The sequence below is a fragment of the Camelus ferus genome, chromosome 1 (genome assembly GCF_009834535.1).
Source record: "Camelus ferus isolate YT-003-E chromosome 1, BCGSAC_Cfer_1.0, whole genome shotgun sequence".
In the NCBI taxonomy this organism is placed as follows: Eukaryota; Metazoa; Chordata; class Mammalia; order Artiodactyla; family Camelidae; genus Camelus; species Camelus ferus.
Window position 1 is genome coordinate 14021344 of NC_045696.1, and position 14416 is coordinate 14035759.

At 33.5% G+C, this 14416-nt stretch overlaps 1 protein-coding gene across 1 annotated transcript; it reads right to left on the reverse strand.

Moving 5' to 3' along the window:
* Positions 1-11639: 11639 nt before the first annotated feature.
* Positions 11640-12061, reverse strand: LOC116662706 (keratin-associated protein 19-9b-like). The gene has a single exon (XM_032476759.1). It carries the CDS (start codon positions 11992-11994, stop codon positions 11815-11817), a length of 180 nt encoding a protein of 59 aa, XP_032332650.1. The 5' UTR covers positions 11995-12061; the 3' UTR covers positions 11640-11814.
* Between the last annotated feature and the right edge of the window lie 2355 nt (positions 12062-14416).

Here is a 14416-nt window from a genome sequence, read left to right on the forward strand (position 1 = left end):
TGTTTTCAGAATCATCTGGATCATGATTTGGTATGTTGATAATGTTGGAAATTTCAGCCATAATTACTTTAAATATTTATTTTTCTATTTCATTCTCTTTTTCTCATATGGTATTACAATTATGCATATATTACACATTTTAATTTCACCTACAGTTACTGAATGTTTTGTTAGTTTTTCCACCTTGTTTTGTTTTCTCTTTACTTTTCATTTTGTCCAGTTTATTATACTCATCCAAGTTCACTGATTCTTCCCTAGGTTGTGTTGAATTTACGGATGAACTCTTCAAAGGCATTCTTCATCTCTGTTGCTGTTTTTTATTCAAACATTTCTTTTTGTTTCTGTCTTAGCATTGCCATCTCTGCTTAGACCACTCATCCTTTTTACCATTAGATGGCTTGACATATTGATTATGGTTATTTAAGTTTCATGTCTACTAATTCCATGTACGTCGTATTTAAGTCTGGTTCAGATTATTGCTTTATATGCAATTTGTTTCTTTCTTGCCTTAGGCATGCCTTGCAATTTTTTGTTCAGAGTCAGTCGTGATGTATTAGTCAATAAGAGCTGAATTAAGGTAAATAGGCTTTTAGTGTGAGGATTTAGTGTAAGGACTAGGCTTCAGATTCCGCTAGCATTCTTTTTTTTTTGAGGGAGAGGGGCCATCCCTTCAGACCTTGGTTTTTCCGCATCTGCCCCTCCTCAGAAAGGAGCTATGCTTTGCACCGCTTTCAGCTCGAATCCACTTTAACTTATTACATTGTGTCATGTTCTGGTAAAAAGACCTGGGGAAACGGACCATTCTGTAATCTTCAGATTAAATATCAGTTTTTTATAAGGACTGGTCTTAGTGCTATAAACTTCTTAAATTTGTCTTCAGTTGTATGACTCCCCCCAGCTACTCCCTACTTCTTCCCTGACTACAGCATTTTTCATCTATTTCCTTGAAGACTTAACTTTTATTATGTATTCTTCCCAAACACTTTAGGTAAGACAAGAAGCCTGGAGGAAGCCGGAATTGTGAGAATTTCCTTCCCTCACCTGGGGCAAAGTTTCAGAATTGCACTCTGGTGAAGATCTTTGGTTTGGGGTTTTTGGTCTTTTTTTTCCTCCTGGAAATTAAACCTTTTTCATCCAGAAGACTCTGGGCGTATATTACTATGGTTACTCTTTCCCCCGCCTTCCAGAATCAAGAAGGGTTCATTCTTGAATCTTCACAGTGGAAACATGGTGGGGTTCTTGAAGGGAAAGCCAAAAAAAGTGTGGGAATTTTCTCACAGTTATCCCAGGAGTTTCTCACTTATACTTGCCTACACTCAGCCTTAAGAAATTCACAAATACATTACCATTCAATTGTTTCCACCAGTTTATGACTTGAGCAGCTTCTGCTCCAGGTAAGCAGATTTTGGTAGCTGTATCTCTCTAGAGGTACATGTCTTTCTAGTTTTGGAGACGGTAGTTTGCCCAGTGACCTTAGTTCTCTGATGAATCTAAGAAAATTCACTGAGTCTCAGTTTATCCAAACACTTTCAAGCTCTGTACATGTCAGGACTAAACCTGATGTCCTGTGTGTCACCTTTTAATATATGCACAGGATTTTCTCCAAATAGCTCAACTGAGGCGTCATCTAATTCCCTAGTGGAATAAAACTTTATTTGAATAATGGATTAGAGCCCAGCTTTTTCCAACTATAAAAATGAGAATGTGTGATGATGCTCTTTTCATGAGCATAGAGACCTGCAAAGATCATTGCTTATTGCCTATTTGCAAATTAATCAATTCTTAAGTCTAACTTATCTCAGTATTTCTTTTACTCACTAATAATGAATATCTGAGTTTCTCACATTTCCTTCTGAATCAAGTTTGCCATCCTGCTGGTTCCCTGATTAATGTATTAAATACAGTTTTGCGCACACTCACTATCTCTTTTTATAAAAATAACACTTTTAACCTTTATAGAACCTATGCTTTGATGGTGGTTTGGTGTCATATTGTGGAAGGCTTTATAATCTGATTCAGAGGATTATTAATTTTTTGGTGCAGTTATTGATGAAGAAAGTTATACTGCACCATAATTATACAGAGTAATTTGCATTGCCCATGCCTGGACATCATTTCTCATGCTACTAAGCACATCTTGTTTCTTTCAACCCTCTTACTTGCCAAGGATGAAATACATCTTTCAATATTTAACTGAGACTTTACACCTTCTGTGACGAGCTTTCATCCAAAGTTAAAGCTTAAAATTATTACATTAAAACTAACTGTTTTGCTATGTTTTCCTTTCCTCAGAAATCACATAATGTTTAATCCTTCTTGAAGTAATGGGGTTTAGCTTGCTCATTTTAGTAGTACCAGTAGCTATCATTGTCTCTAGAATGCTGTAGAAAAAAAAATAATGTGTCTACTAAATTGAATGGAATACAAAAATGAATGAAATATTGTCCTGCCTCAAGATGTTTCATTCAAAATGGGGAGATAAATCAAGAATAAAATTTATTTTAATAAATGTCAGAATATACATGTTTAATGACAGAAGTATAGATAAAAATATACACAAGTGGAGAGGAAAGTATAATATAATATTATATTATATTATATTATATTATATTATATTATATTATATATAAAAAACATTCAACTAGAGTCCATTGAGGACACAGACTTTGACCCATGTTTTGAGAACTATAGACCCTGAGAAGAAAGAAAATCATATATATATATGATTATATATTTATAATCATTATATATTATAATAATTATATATTATATATTTATATTATACATTATATACATATATATATATATAAAAAGCAGTAAAAAGAAGTACTGAGACATTCAAGAAATATATATGTATGACAAAATACGTTTTCCTAGTAAACTTTAGCTTTAGTTATTTAGGCCATTGCTGGAACCAGAAACATAATACAGACCACTGTGAATGAAAAATATTGCCAGCCATATCAGTAAACAAAGATTGCTGTGGCAACCAAGTCATCAGCTGCTATCAGCACCCCCTTGACAGGTGAGCAGAGGGAGCTCAGGATGTGGACAAGCAGGCAACCCAGCCTCTGCAGCCACCCCAATGGTGTACCCCGAGGGAACCCAGGATGTGGCAGAACAGGACACTGGCCCTAGATAGACAGGTGCATGTCAAAGGAATGATTTCAATGAGCCCAGACCTTTGCACCCTCTCATATATAGAAAAGCATTAAATTCCTTAACTTGAGATATCTGGTTTTCTTTAATTAATAATCTTTTGATCTTCCAACTACCTGGTCTTTGTTGCAAAAACTCCTACATATCTTGGCTTCTACCTTGCCACTTCAGAACAGTCTTACAGTGATCTGAGAGGCTGCCTCCTCAAGTCCTCAGAAAGTCCACCAAATGAAACATAATAACTCTCAACCTTTAGGCTGTGCATTCTACTTCAGTTGACACCACCAATACTAAATAAGACTGCTGTAGGTGTGGCCATAGTAACCCATCATGTCAAGGGTTGAAGATTTGGTTTGGTAGTGAAATAAGTGTCCTGAGAATGAAGACTGCAGAGAAATGAGTTGATTTTCACATTCTCAGTGAAAGGTGTGACAAACCACAGCACAAGAGTTTCACTGTCTCGAAGAGAAATCTCTGATTAAAAATAGTACCAATTGGCCATACGTTTATTACTAAGGGAAGTTCTAAATATTCATGAAGTTGTTTCTTTATTTGAATGTATTTAATTGTTGTGTCTAAGAACCAGTGTTTATATGGAAAAACAGGTTTCATGTTCAAAGCTAATGACTACACATATTTCTACATTTCAAATGTAAATCAAGTCCCTTGCATCAAGCAGCTCTTCCCTGGCATTGTCTGAGTTTGGATTTGTCAAATGATGTTTCCTTCACTTTGCCTACAACACAGTTTCAATGTGTGCCAAATATCCTGTTTTCTTTCCTTTTAAAATTCAATAAATTAGCATACAAAATATAAAATTATCATGCATAATTACAGAATTTTGAAGCAGGAGAGAAAATTTACTCAGAGAAAAGAACAAATATTTGACCATCCTTTTGTTTGCTTTTTCTGTGAAATGACATTCTAACTTTCTGTATATTGTTTTGGTCAAATTCTATTAGATTACATTCAAGCCCAACTTTTTTCCCACTACTGCCTTCCACAAGGCACCCATCAAACACAGAAAGGTCATCCATTTGTTTCTAAAGCTGCAATTTGTATCTACATTGCAAGCTTGTTCTCGCACCTTTCAACTAAGCGTTCCTACACTTCCTACGCCTGTGGAAAATAATCTCCTTAGAGTCTCTTTCAAATATTCCAGACCACAGGCATCTATTGAATTGCTCTCTTTTTATATTACTGATTCCCTGTTGTATAAAAGATAATTTATCATATTTTTAGACAGTAATATGATAAGTGAGAAAAAATTAAATGATTACTTTATGGCCCTAGAAAGTTTAACCTTTCATTATAGTCACCAAGTGTGTGTGTGTGTGTATTTCTACATGTGTGTGTATTTTTAACATGTGTGTATTTCTACGTGTGCTGTATGCAAGTACAAAGTTAAATATATGGAAGTATAAAATTAGAGGAAGTTAAAATTAATCGAGAAGTTTTTTAGAGAAAGAAAAGCTATGGTAGGCTGAATTGTTCTGTAAAAGAAGTTCTAGAGAAGGTTTAAATTAGGCTCCGTCACAAATACTTTAAAAGAATTCAACAGAGAAGAGAAGAGGAGACTTCAAGAAGCAATGGTTTTGGCTAAAGCTGAGGAGCAAGGCTAAACAAGATGTGCACGTAGACAGGACAGAAACCTTCAAAGGATAATTGAAGATTAAGAAGCATGTTGTTTTCAGATCAGTGAGGGCCTTTGCATCTTCCGTGTTGTTTATGAAGAGTCAATTATTCTGTGGTTTTATCCAGCATTACTGTCACAAAAGACATGACATTTTAGGAATAATCATCTCATGTCAGGATGAATTGCTTGTAAAGATCTGGAATAATTTGGATATTTGTGGTCTTTTGTGCTTCCACATGAATTTTAAGAGTGTTTTTTTTTTTTTTTTTTCCTATTGCTGTAAAAGCAACATTGGTTTTTGGTAAAGATTGTATTTAATCTGTAGATCACTTTGGGTAGTATGGATATGTTTTAGATGTTACTTTTTTGAATCCATTAACACAAAGTATCTTCCCATTTGTTTGTGTCTCTTTTAGTGTGTTTCATCAATGTTTTGTAGCTTTCAGTACACAAGTCTTTAATTTTCTTAGTTAAGTTTATTCTTGAATATTTTATGTATCATTAAAACACATTTTGTTGCATTTGTGTTACTAAAATACACTTCTCCTAAAAAGTCTTCAAATATACCTAGTTAGGGAAAACTTACTTCTCATTTGACTCTTTCTAAAAGCTATCTTCACCCAAATTATCTAATATCAATGTTGAGCTTTAGCTGTTTAAAAATTTTAAATATATCTTTTTACATGATCAGAAAGCATGGGCGGCTCGTGTCATGTTTTTTGCTTTTGATCAACTAGTTCATGTCTCATCCTTTTTGTATGTTTCAGCTAAAATATTTTCTCCTCTGATTACTTAGTTCAATATGATCTAGCTATGTAAGTTCTTTAAGTCCTATATGCATATTTTTCCATGATAAAATTTTAATTGTGGTACAGTTTTTCTATACTTTTGCATGAAAAATTATAGACATAGATAATATAATGAACCTGTAGATAAATACAATTCATCCTTAGCTGTAATCAGTTCATTGCCAATTATCTTTCATTTATACCTATACTAACTCCCTGTTGTTATAATTTTGAAAAACATCCAGAAGTTATTCCATTTTATCTGAAGGTATTTTGCTATATATGAAAAATGAAAACATAATACACAGAACATAAGGACATATTAAAAATAATGGAACTGACTCTAGTTGTATTTTTATTTTTTATATTTATTGGTAAAACAGGCTTTCATTGGCAGAATCACTTTTTTAGATTCATGGCAGTACTGCACATATACTTGCTACTGAACTGCTACTGAAAACCAAATTCTCTATAGGACCAATGAGTATCATTCCTGAAATCATGACTAATTTTTCTAATTATCAGAAGGAATAGCAGCACTATTTACAATAGCCAAGACATGCAAACAACCTGAATGCTCACTGACAGATGACTGAATAAGCAAGTTGTGATATATACGCAATGGAATACTACTCAGCCATAAAAATAAAATGAAGTAGTGCCATCTGCAGCAACATAGATGGATCTGGAGGTCATCATACTGAGTGAAGTAAGCCAGAAAGAAAAAAAAATATGATATCACTTATATGTGGAATCTTTAAAAAGGACTCAAATGAACTTATTTACAAAATAGAAACAGACTCACAGACATAGAAAATAATTATGGTTACCAATGGGGAAAGGAGTGGGACACGGAGGAATAAATTGGGAGCTCAGAATCTGCAGATACTAAGTACTATATATAAAATAGACTAAAAGGTCCTGCTGTATAGCACAGAGAATATATATTCAATACCTTGTAATAGCCTAAAATGAAAAAGAATATGGATATATATTATATATATAAGTTGAAACATTTAAAATCTGCTATATTTCAATTTAAAAAAATGATAGTACAAAACTTAAAAAATCAATTATGTCAAGATGAATGAACAAGATAAACCCAACTTTTTATGCTCATGAAAAATGTTTATTAGAAAATATGCCCAGAATTATCATAGAATAGGTTAGGAAAGAAGCTGCGTGTCAGGAATGTTTCAGGAATAAGAATATCCAACTTGGATGATGAAACCCTGGTTGAGATTCACCTCTCCATTGATTCAAAGTGTTGATCTGCATTGCAGTATCTTCTTCAGTAGCCTCTCAAATATTTCACTGCTTATATTGAAGGAAACAGAAGAACCAATTTGTAAAATATTGTTACAAAATGACAAGTGAGTAACAGAAAAAAATGTTTTCAATAAAATCCCGAGAACATGTATCTTCTATAGAAAGTGGGACAAAAGTAGCCACAGCCGTAACCACCATAGCCTCCAAGACCAAAGCTAGAACCATAGCCATAGCCCAGGCCACCAAAACCGCCAAGGCCATAGCCAAGGCCACCATAGTAGTTGCCGTAGTAGTAGCTCATTGTGACAGGGCTTGAGGATTTGGTTGGATGTTGAGAGTGAGGTTCCTGAGAGTGAATATCACCAGCTGCGTGTGGACTTTTATACTGGCTCAGTGTGGGTGTGGTAAACCACAGCACACAAGTGTCACTCTGTTTCATCTTTGGTGGAAAGCAGTACTATTAAGTCATATCTTTCTTTATGAACGGTAGTTCCAAAAATGCACAAATACATTTTTCCTTTGAATTGAATTTAATTTTCATTCCTCAGAAATAAGCTTTGTGTTGAATAATTATTTTGGTGTCTTTAAAGCTTATGTTTTTACATATTTTTCTATCTACATCATAATGATCAGGGTCCCTTACTTTAGATAACTTGAGAGTTTGATCTTTATCAATATCTCCATTTTGCCTCAGGTATGTTTCTCTTCAATGATGATATTTTATTATCTGTGATTAAATAAACTAAGGTAAAATTATTAAATAATCCTTAAATGATTGAGAATCATATTTTTCAGAAAGGAAATGTGGACAAGTATATAGCTTTTCTTTCTTGTTGTGTATTTGTATGATAACCCTCTAAGAACCCTCATACTTGTAAAGATAATAAAGTCTTGTCATAAAATTATCCAAGTCTACTTTCTCAAATTTCTTGCCACTACAACTTAACAATAAACCTCCCCTCTACCTAGATGAGTCCTCTCAGATAGTCTCTCAACATTTCAATTGCCTTTCTCACGCTTAGATTTTTATCAGACATCCTTTCTCATTCTAAAGTAACTCCTTCTCACAGCTTCCTTCAACATTTCTAGTCCACAAACACCTACTAACATACTACCACTCTTTTAAATTGACACTGTCTCTGGCAAAATTCTTCATTTTTTAACTTACTTTTTGGAACCAGTTCAAAGGCACTTTGAGGGGATGGACTTGACACTTCATGCAATACTTTGTAAAAGGAAGCAAAATACATATTCACTGATTTTTTTAAATTTCATTTTTTCCTCTAATGGCAATTCATATCAGATGAGCTTTCGTTTAATAGAGAAATATTTATATGAAGGGATGCTTCATATTTCAAATTGCAAAAAGAATCATAATTAAAATGAATATACTCAATAAAATATTCATATTTTATTACGAGAAAGTAACTATGATAAGTTTTGGGCAGGGAGATGATAGTTGATAAACATATAAATGACCACTGCATGGACTTTAAATCCTGCAATTTAATTTTACTCACAAATGTGTGTGCGTACGTGTCTCTTTATGTTGTATGTATGTGTCTGTGATTTTGCTATATATAAATGAAGGCATATGTGTGTTTTTTCTTCTAAATACCACAAAGCAGTATATGGAAGGGTAAACTGATGGTTAGCTTCACTGACTTCAAAAGTAATTTAGAGGAATAAACTGTTATGGTGGCTACAATGTCTTGCAATTAAGAATTCTGTAGAAGTGTAAAATGAGTTGCATCTAGAAGGGTGTGTATAAGAATTCTACAAAGTGAGGAGAGAGGAGGTCCCAGCAAGGAAAAGGGTTTTAGCTCATGATCAGAGACAAAGGTAAGCAAGGTGTGTCCTCAAGGAGCAAAACATTGTGGTTGCAGCACAGAGTGCAAATAAAGAATAATTGATGGCTTGGAAGCATATTAACTTCACTGCCATGTGGGCCACACATCATATTCTATAGTTTTGTTTAGGGCCATGGTCTCAGAGAAGTGATGTTTTATGAACACATATTTTCTCTGCAATATGGATTGTATGGTAAATTCTTGAAAGCAAGAGGACCACTTGAGCAGCTCTTACAATATCTTGCCATAGTATAAAATAAGGAAAAGGGACTGGAAAGGATGAACATATGATATATTATTAAAAATCAGTAGCATTTGTGCAGATGCTTAGAGGCAAATATGAAACTTACAAGTGGTAGTTAGTATTTTTCTTTGTGTAAATGTAATATACTATCTCCCTTAAGTTAACTTCATTAAAATTAAATACATCAACGATACCGAGCCCTAAGATTTCTCAGGACAGGACATTTATTTAAAATAGATAGGTTTAAATAATTATGATTGAAATCCATTTCCTTGGAATTCCAGTCAGTCACACAAGGGGAATGTATGGAAGGGGGATATATTTGTGAACATTCAGGAAGAAGAACACATCGAAGCAAGTTAATTATAACGATAAAAAGAAAGATCTATAAAAAGAAATATTATGGTGCTAAAGACAATTTTGGAAAGTCACTTTGATTCCTTGACTCTGAATTTTAGATGCAATTATCTGCTGTGCAGAAAGTAAATTTTGAGGTGTTTCTTCATAATTACAATTAATTTATAAGTAGAAATTGCATTACAGTATAATTAGATGAAAACATCAATCATATAAATATTCTGTCAACGAGGTATTTTCATTTGACAATCAAAGTGGCAGTGTAGTTGCAAATATTCTGAGATCAAAACTTCTTTTCCTTTATTCATATGTGTATCTATTTGTCCGCTCATAGGATCATGGGCAGCAGCTTTATTCAGGTTTCAAGCCCCCAAAACATGAACTCAGCTTGCCTTCCTCTTTGTCGTCCCTCATCTGTGTGAAATTCTTGAAACACATCTACATGAGCTCCACTCCTTTCTATTCCAAACCCCATACATAAGCTTTGAGTTGAGTTTTGAAACTTCTGTGTCTCAAGAGTTTTTGAGTTGAGACTTCTTTGGTATGTGCCAAGATTACAGCATTTTATCTGGCTTTCCTTATTTTCTTTTAAACAATTGTTTTCTGTGTTACTATTGTTTTTAAAATTTATGACAGTATGAAATAAAAAACATTTTCCTTGTTTAAAGATGTCTATAAACCACATTCACTCTCATAATCCGGCAACGACCCTGAAGCTCTAATTCCTGCTTTATCCTATGGATAATATCCTTCTTTTCCTTCCCCATGACAAGGCACATGCTGTTCTCTTCTTCAACTCTTGTCTTTCTCTAATTTGCTTAAAATACCATTTTGGCAAGGGGCACATGAATTATGTTCTAATCAATACATCTCTTCACATTCTTTGAGTCCTAGGGTTCTTCTCACAAAAGAAAACATTTATTTATTTCTGAAATTATGGCTATGGAAAAATTTTAAATACAGAAATGTAGGTAGCACAACATAAACAACTCCCACCAATCATTCATTTATTTTAAAGAATTATCAAGTCAAGGGCAATTGTGTTTCAAATGTACCCTCACAAGCCTCCTTCAAGACTGCATCATTTTGAGATGGTCTGCTTTTTGGATCCAGAAATATTTTAATATATATCTCATTGATATAAATGTTGTTTCTTAAAATATATTAGGTGTGTGATTTTTTAAATCATTATTTATTTCCTGGTATATAAGCCCCATTACTTAAAATTTCCTGCCATGTTGGACTTGGTGCTTTGTAAGTAACTGCTAATGATCAAATTGAAAAGTTCTGCTTCTATCTTGAATTAGTGAGGCTCATCATCCAAATCATTCCTCTATTCACTAAAAAAAAAAAAAAAAAAAAAACCAACAAAACTAAGCCCAAACTGTTAGTTTATGAACAGATTACCAAAGGACTAGTAAGAATCACTGGAGATCCATGAAAACTTGTATAAATTAATTAAATGAGAGTTATATTAGGAATCACACAATGTATCCATTAAAGATGAAGATTAGGCATCTGAAGACCCTAAATATGAGCTAAAAATCAGTAACAGTCTCAGGCTTGAGGTAAGGCTACAAAAAGTAAAACCCACCTGCAATAAAATCCCTCTTAAGACTTAAATGAGGAACAAATACCACTACTTAACCCAGGTTGGAAAAATTGTACAAACAGTGATTCAAGCCTCAATTATTTTTTTAATTTATAAAGACAAGTAGGGTAAAGCCTGAAAAATTAAATAGATACATATGAAAACATAAAAACAATAAGGAAAGTCTGAACATAGAAAAAGAAAACCCAGGCTCTCTATTTCTTTTATAAAAATTGAGGTTGCTGGAGCGGGCGGTGTGCATGTGTTTAGGGGTAGGGTGTGTGGGGCGGGAGGAGCAGACTCAAACAATGTGTATCCCTGTCATTGTTTCCTAAGGAGGCACCTGGTAGAGGGCACACTGAATAAAGACATCTCTTCCTTACAAAGCTCATTCAGGTAAGTTTCTAAAGAGTATATGTGCTTAAAAATATTATTCTTCTTATATATATATACACACACACACTGAGGGTAAAGTAATTATTTTATTAAACTAATACTTCTTCAAAGGAAGTGTTATTAGTCACAAGAATTACATATGTCTAAATATTTTGCTTCTCTACGATGTCAAATCAAAAAGGGAACAATATCTGAGAACGTTATCACATGTGATATGGAAGTTACCAGCAAAAAGTCAGTAAGATCAGTTCTAGGGAAGAAAATAATTGTACAGAGAAAATGCTTCAACCAAATATCTTAATCAAATATGTAGAATTAATGAATAAAAGTGCATTTGAGTAGGCAAATATAAGTGAAATGAAGTTTTGAATGTTTATGAATTTTATTGAAAAATATGCTCAGAAATATCACAGAAGGCATAAAGAAGGAAACTTCATGTCAATAACATAGCAGGCGTGAAGCTAGTCAGTCTGGGTGATGAATTCGGGATCAAGGAATCAGATCATTGTAGACAGACGATGTTCTCAGTAGAATCCAGAGAACATGTATCTTCTATAGAAAGTGGGACGGAAGTAGCCACAGCCGTAACCACCATAGCCTCCAAGACCAAAGCTAGAACCATAGCCATAGCTATAGCCCAGGCCACCAAAACCGCCAAGGCCATAGCCAAGGCCACCATAGTAGTTGCCGTAGTAGTAGCTCATTGTGACAGGGCTTGAGGATTTGGTTAGATGTTGAGGGTGAGGTTCCTGAGAATGAATATCACCAGCTGCACGCGGACTTTTATACTGGCTCAGTGTAGGAGGTGTGGTAAACCACAGCACACAAGTTCACTCTTTGAAAATCCATCTTTGGCAAAAAGCTGTACTATTAAATCATACCTTTCTTTATGAAGGGTAGTTCCAAAGATACATGGAATGTTTTACTTTTCCTTTGAAGAGGTTTCCATTTTTATTCTTTTTGTCATAGCTTAAATTACACATAATTCTACACTTAAATATAATTATCAAGCTCTTTTGCAATAGATAGATCATTTGTTGTATTCCCTGAGATCTCTGTCTTTGGCAGATAATATCTTTATATTTTCTTACACTCAATTTTTGTCTATTTTAAATATCATATTTTCTATCTCTTTTTTTCTTTGCCTTTCAATAAACTGGAATACTTAGTATTAAATAATCAAAAATGATTGAAATTAATCAAAAAGTAAAAGACACTTATTCAGAAAAACAGTGGGAATATTTTCCAGTCCTCTTTGTTTCTATTTTCTATGTCACTACATTTCAATCATTCTAATTTGTAGAGACAAACACTCTAGAAGGACATTCAAGTCACACTATAGATAATACTTCTTGTATTAGTTTCATAGGACTGCTGTAAAAAAATATTACCACAAACTGAGTAATTAATTGTTTCTTGATTCTCTTAAAACAAGAGAAATTCATGTTCTCATGGTTCTGAAGGCTTGAAGTCCAAAGATCAAGCTAGTTATAGGGCCATCTTCCCTTTGAAGGGTCTGAGAAAAAATTATTCTTTGCCTCTTCCTAGCTTCTAGTGGTTCCTGGTAATTCTTGGCGTTTATTGCCTTGCTGCTCCTTCACCCCAATCTCTGCCTCAGTCATCACATGGCCTTCATTCCTCCTTGTTCATGTATGTGTGAGTGTATGTGCCTGTCTGTGTGCCTAAATCTCTCTCCTCTTATAAGAACACCAGACATTGGATTTGAGGCTGACCCTAATCCAGCATCACCTCACCTTAACTTGATTACTTCTGTGAAGACCTTATTTCCAAATAAGCTCACATTCGCAGGCATCTGAGGTTAGAACTTCAAAATGTCTTTGTAGAAGACCTAATTCAGCCCCTCAAAACTGCCTTTTGCATGAAACTAACATCTTCTGTCAGATTGTATTTTGAAAATTCAGCTCGACTGAGATGAGTTTTCAAGAACTCCCCTTCCTATATAGTTCTAGGTCAGCAAAGATGAAAAGAAACATTTTGCCTGAAATTTGGTAGGCAGGAAAATAAACCAAAGCTTTATTGTTGTTTACGAATAGTCATCCTCCATCCTCTAATTTGTGGCCAAGGAAGTACTACAAAAAAGTGAAAATTTTAAAATATTTGTTTTTGGGGCATGTTGGATGCTGTGGGGAGATCTGAGGAGTATGAAGATGAGTTAGATAATATGTCAATAGTCATAGTATAGTGTGATAAGAGCTGGAATTAGGGTTTTAGTAACAGGAATAGCCAGGAAAGACTGGATATAAGATGCATAATGGTAAAGGAGTAGTACTTACATGTTTCATTGAAGAAAAATAGGAACATTACCAAGCTACAAGTTATTATTCTTTGCATGATTTTATTTTTAACTTTTAAGTGAATATAAGCTGATAAAAATTGACTTCTTATCAAAAGTAAAGAGCTTTATGACAAATGTTTACTGAGCAAACTACTTCCTGTATATTTTAACGTATAGGCAGAAGTCCACTGCATTTTATTTATTCAGTTGCCCATAATTTTTGAGATAAAAGCATTTGAGAACAATAAAAAAACAAAATATGTTTTTGGAAATATCTATATTTCACAGTAGGTCACCAAAAGGCAACTGAACTTTAGAGGTTCAGTTATTTAGTGATAAATAAATATTTCACCTAAAGTCAATTTTGACTCCAATTACCAATACTCTTCTCAGCTGCTGAAAGGAAACTTTGAGATGTTTGCTAGTTAACAAAATAAATATTCAGGTAATAATTATAAACCATAAAAAGCAATAATATTTATTGCACAATAATGTATATAAATATTACATAATTACACAATACAATAATATATACATAATACACATAATAATATAATTTTCTATATGATAGCTTACCTTTGAAATCTGAGTGGCAAAAATAGCATATTGGATGGTAGCATCAGATCATACTTAAATTTAACAAAATTATATTCAGTAATATTCATGAAATAGTTATAATGACCAGAAACAAAACATAGACAATGAAAAATATCATATATTAAAATACATATGCAAATTACATAAATTATTGTCTGTTAAATAATAAGTGAAGTTAGACAAAAATAAAATACATGTAAAAAATTTACTCTTACCAAACAAAAATATTACAT

Coding starts and splice junctions, on each gene's coding strand:
- LOC116662706 (XM_032476759.1), bottom strand. CDS start 11,994: ATGAGCTACTACTACGGCAACTACTATGGTGGCCTTGGCTATGGCCTT.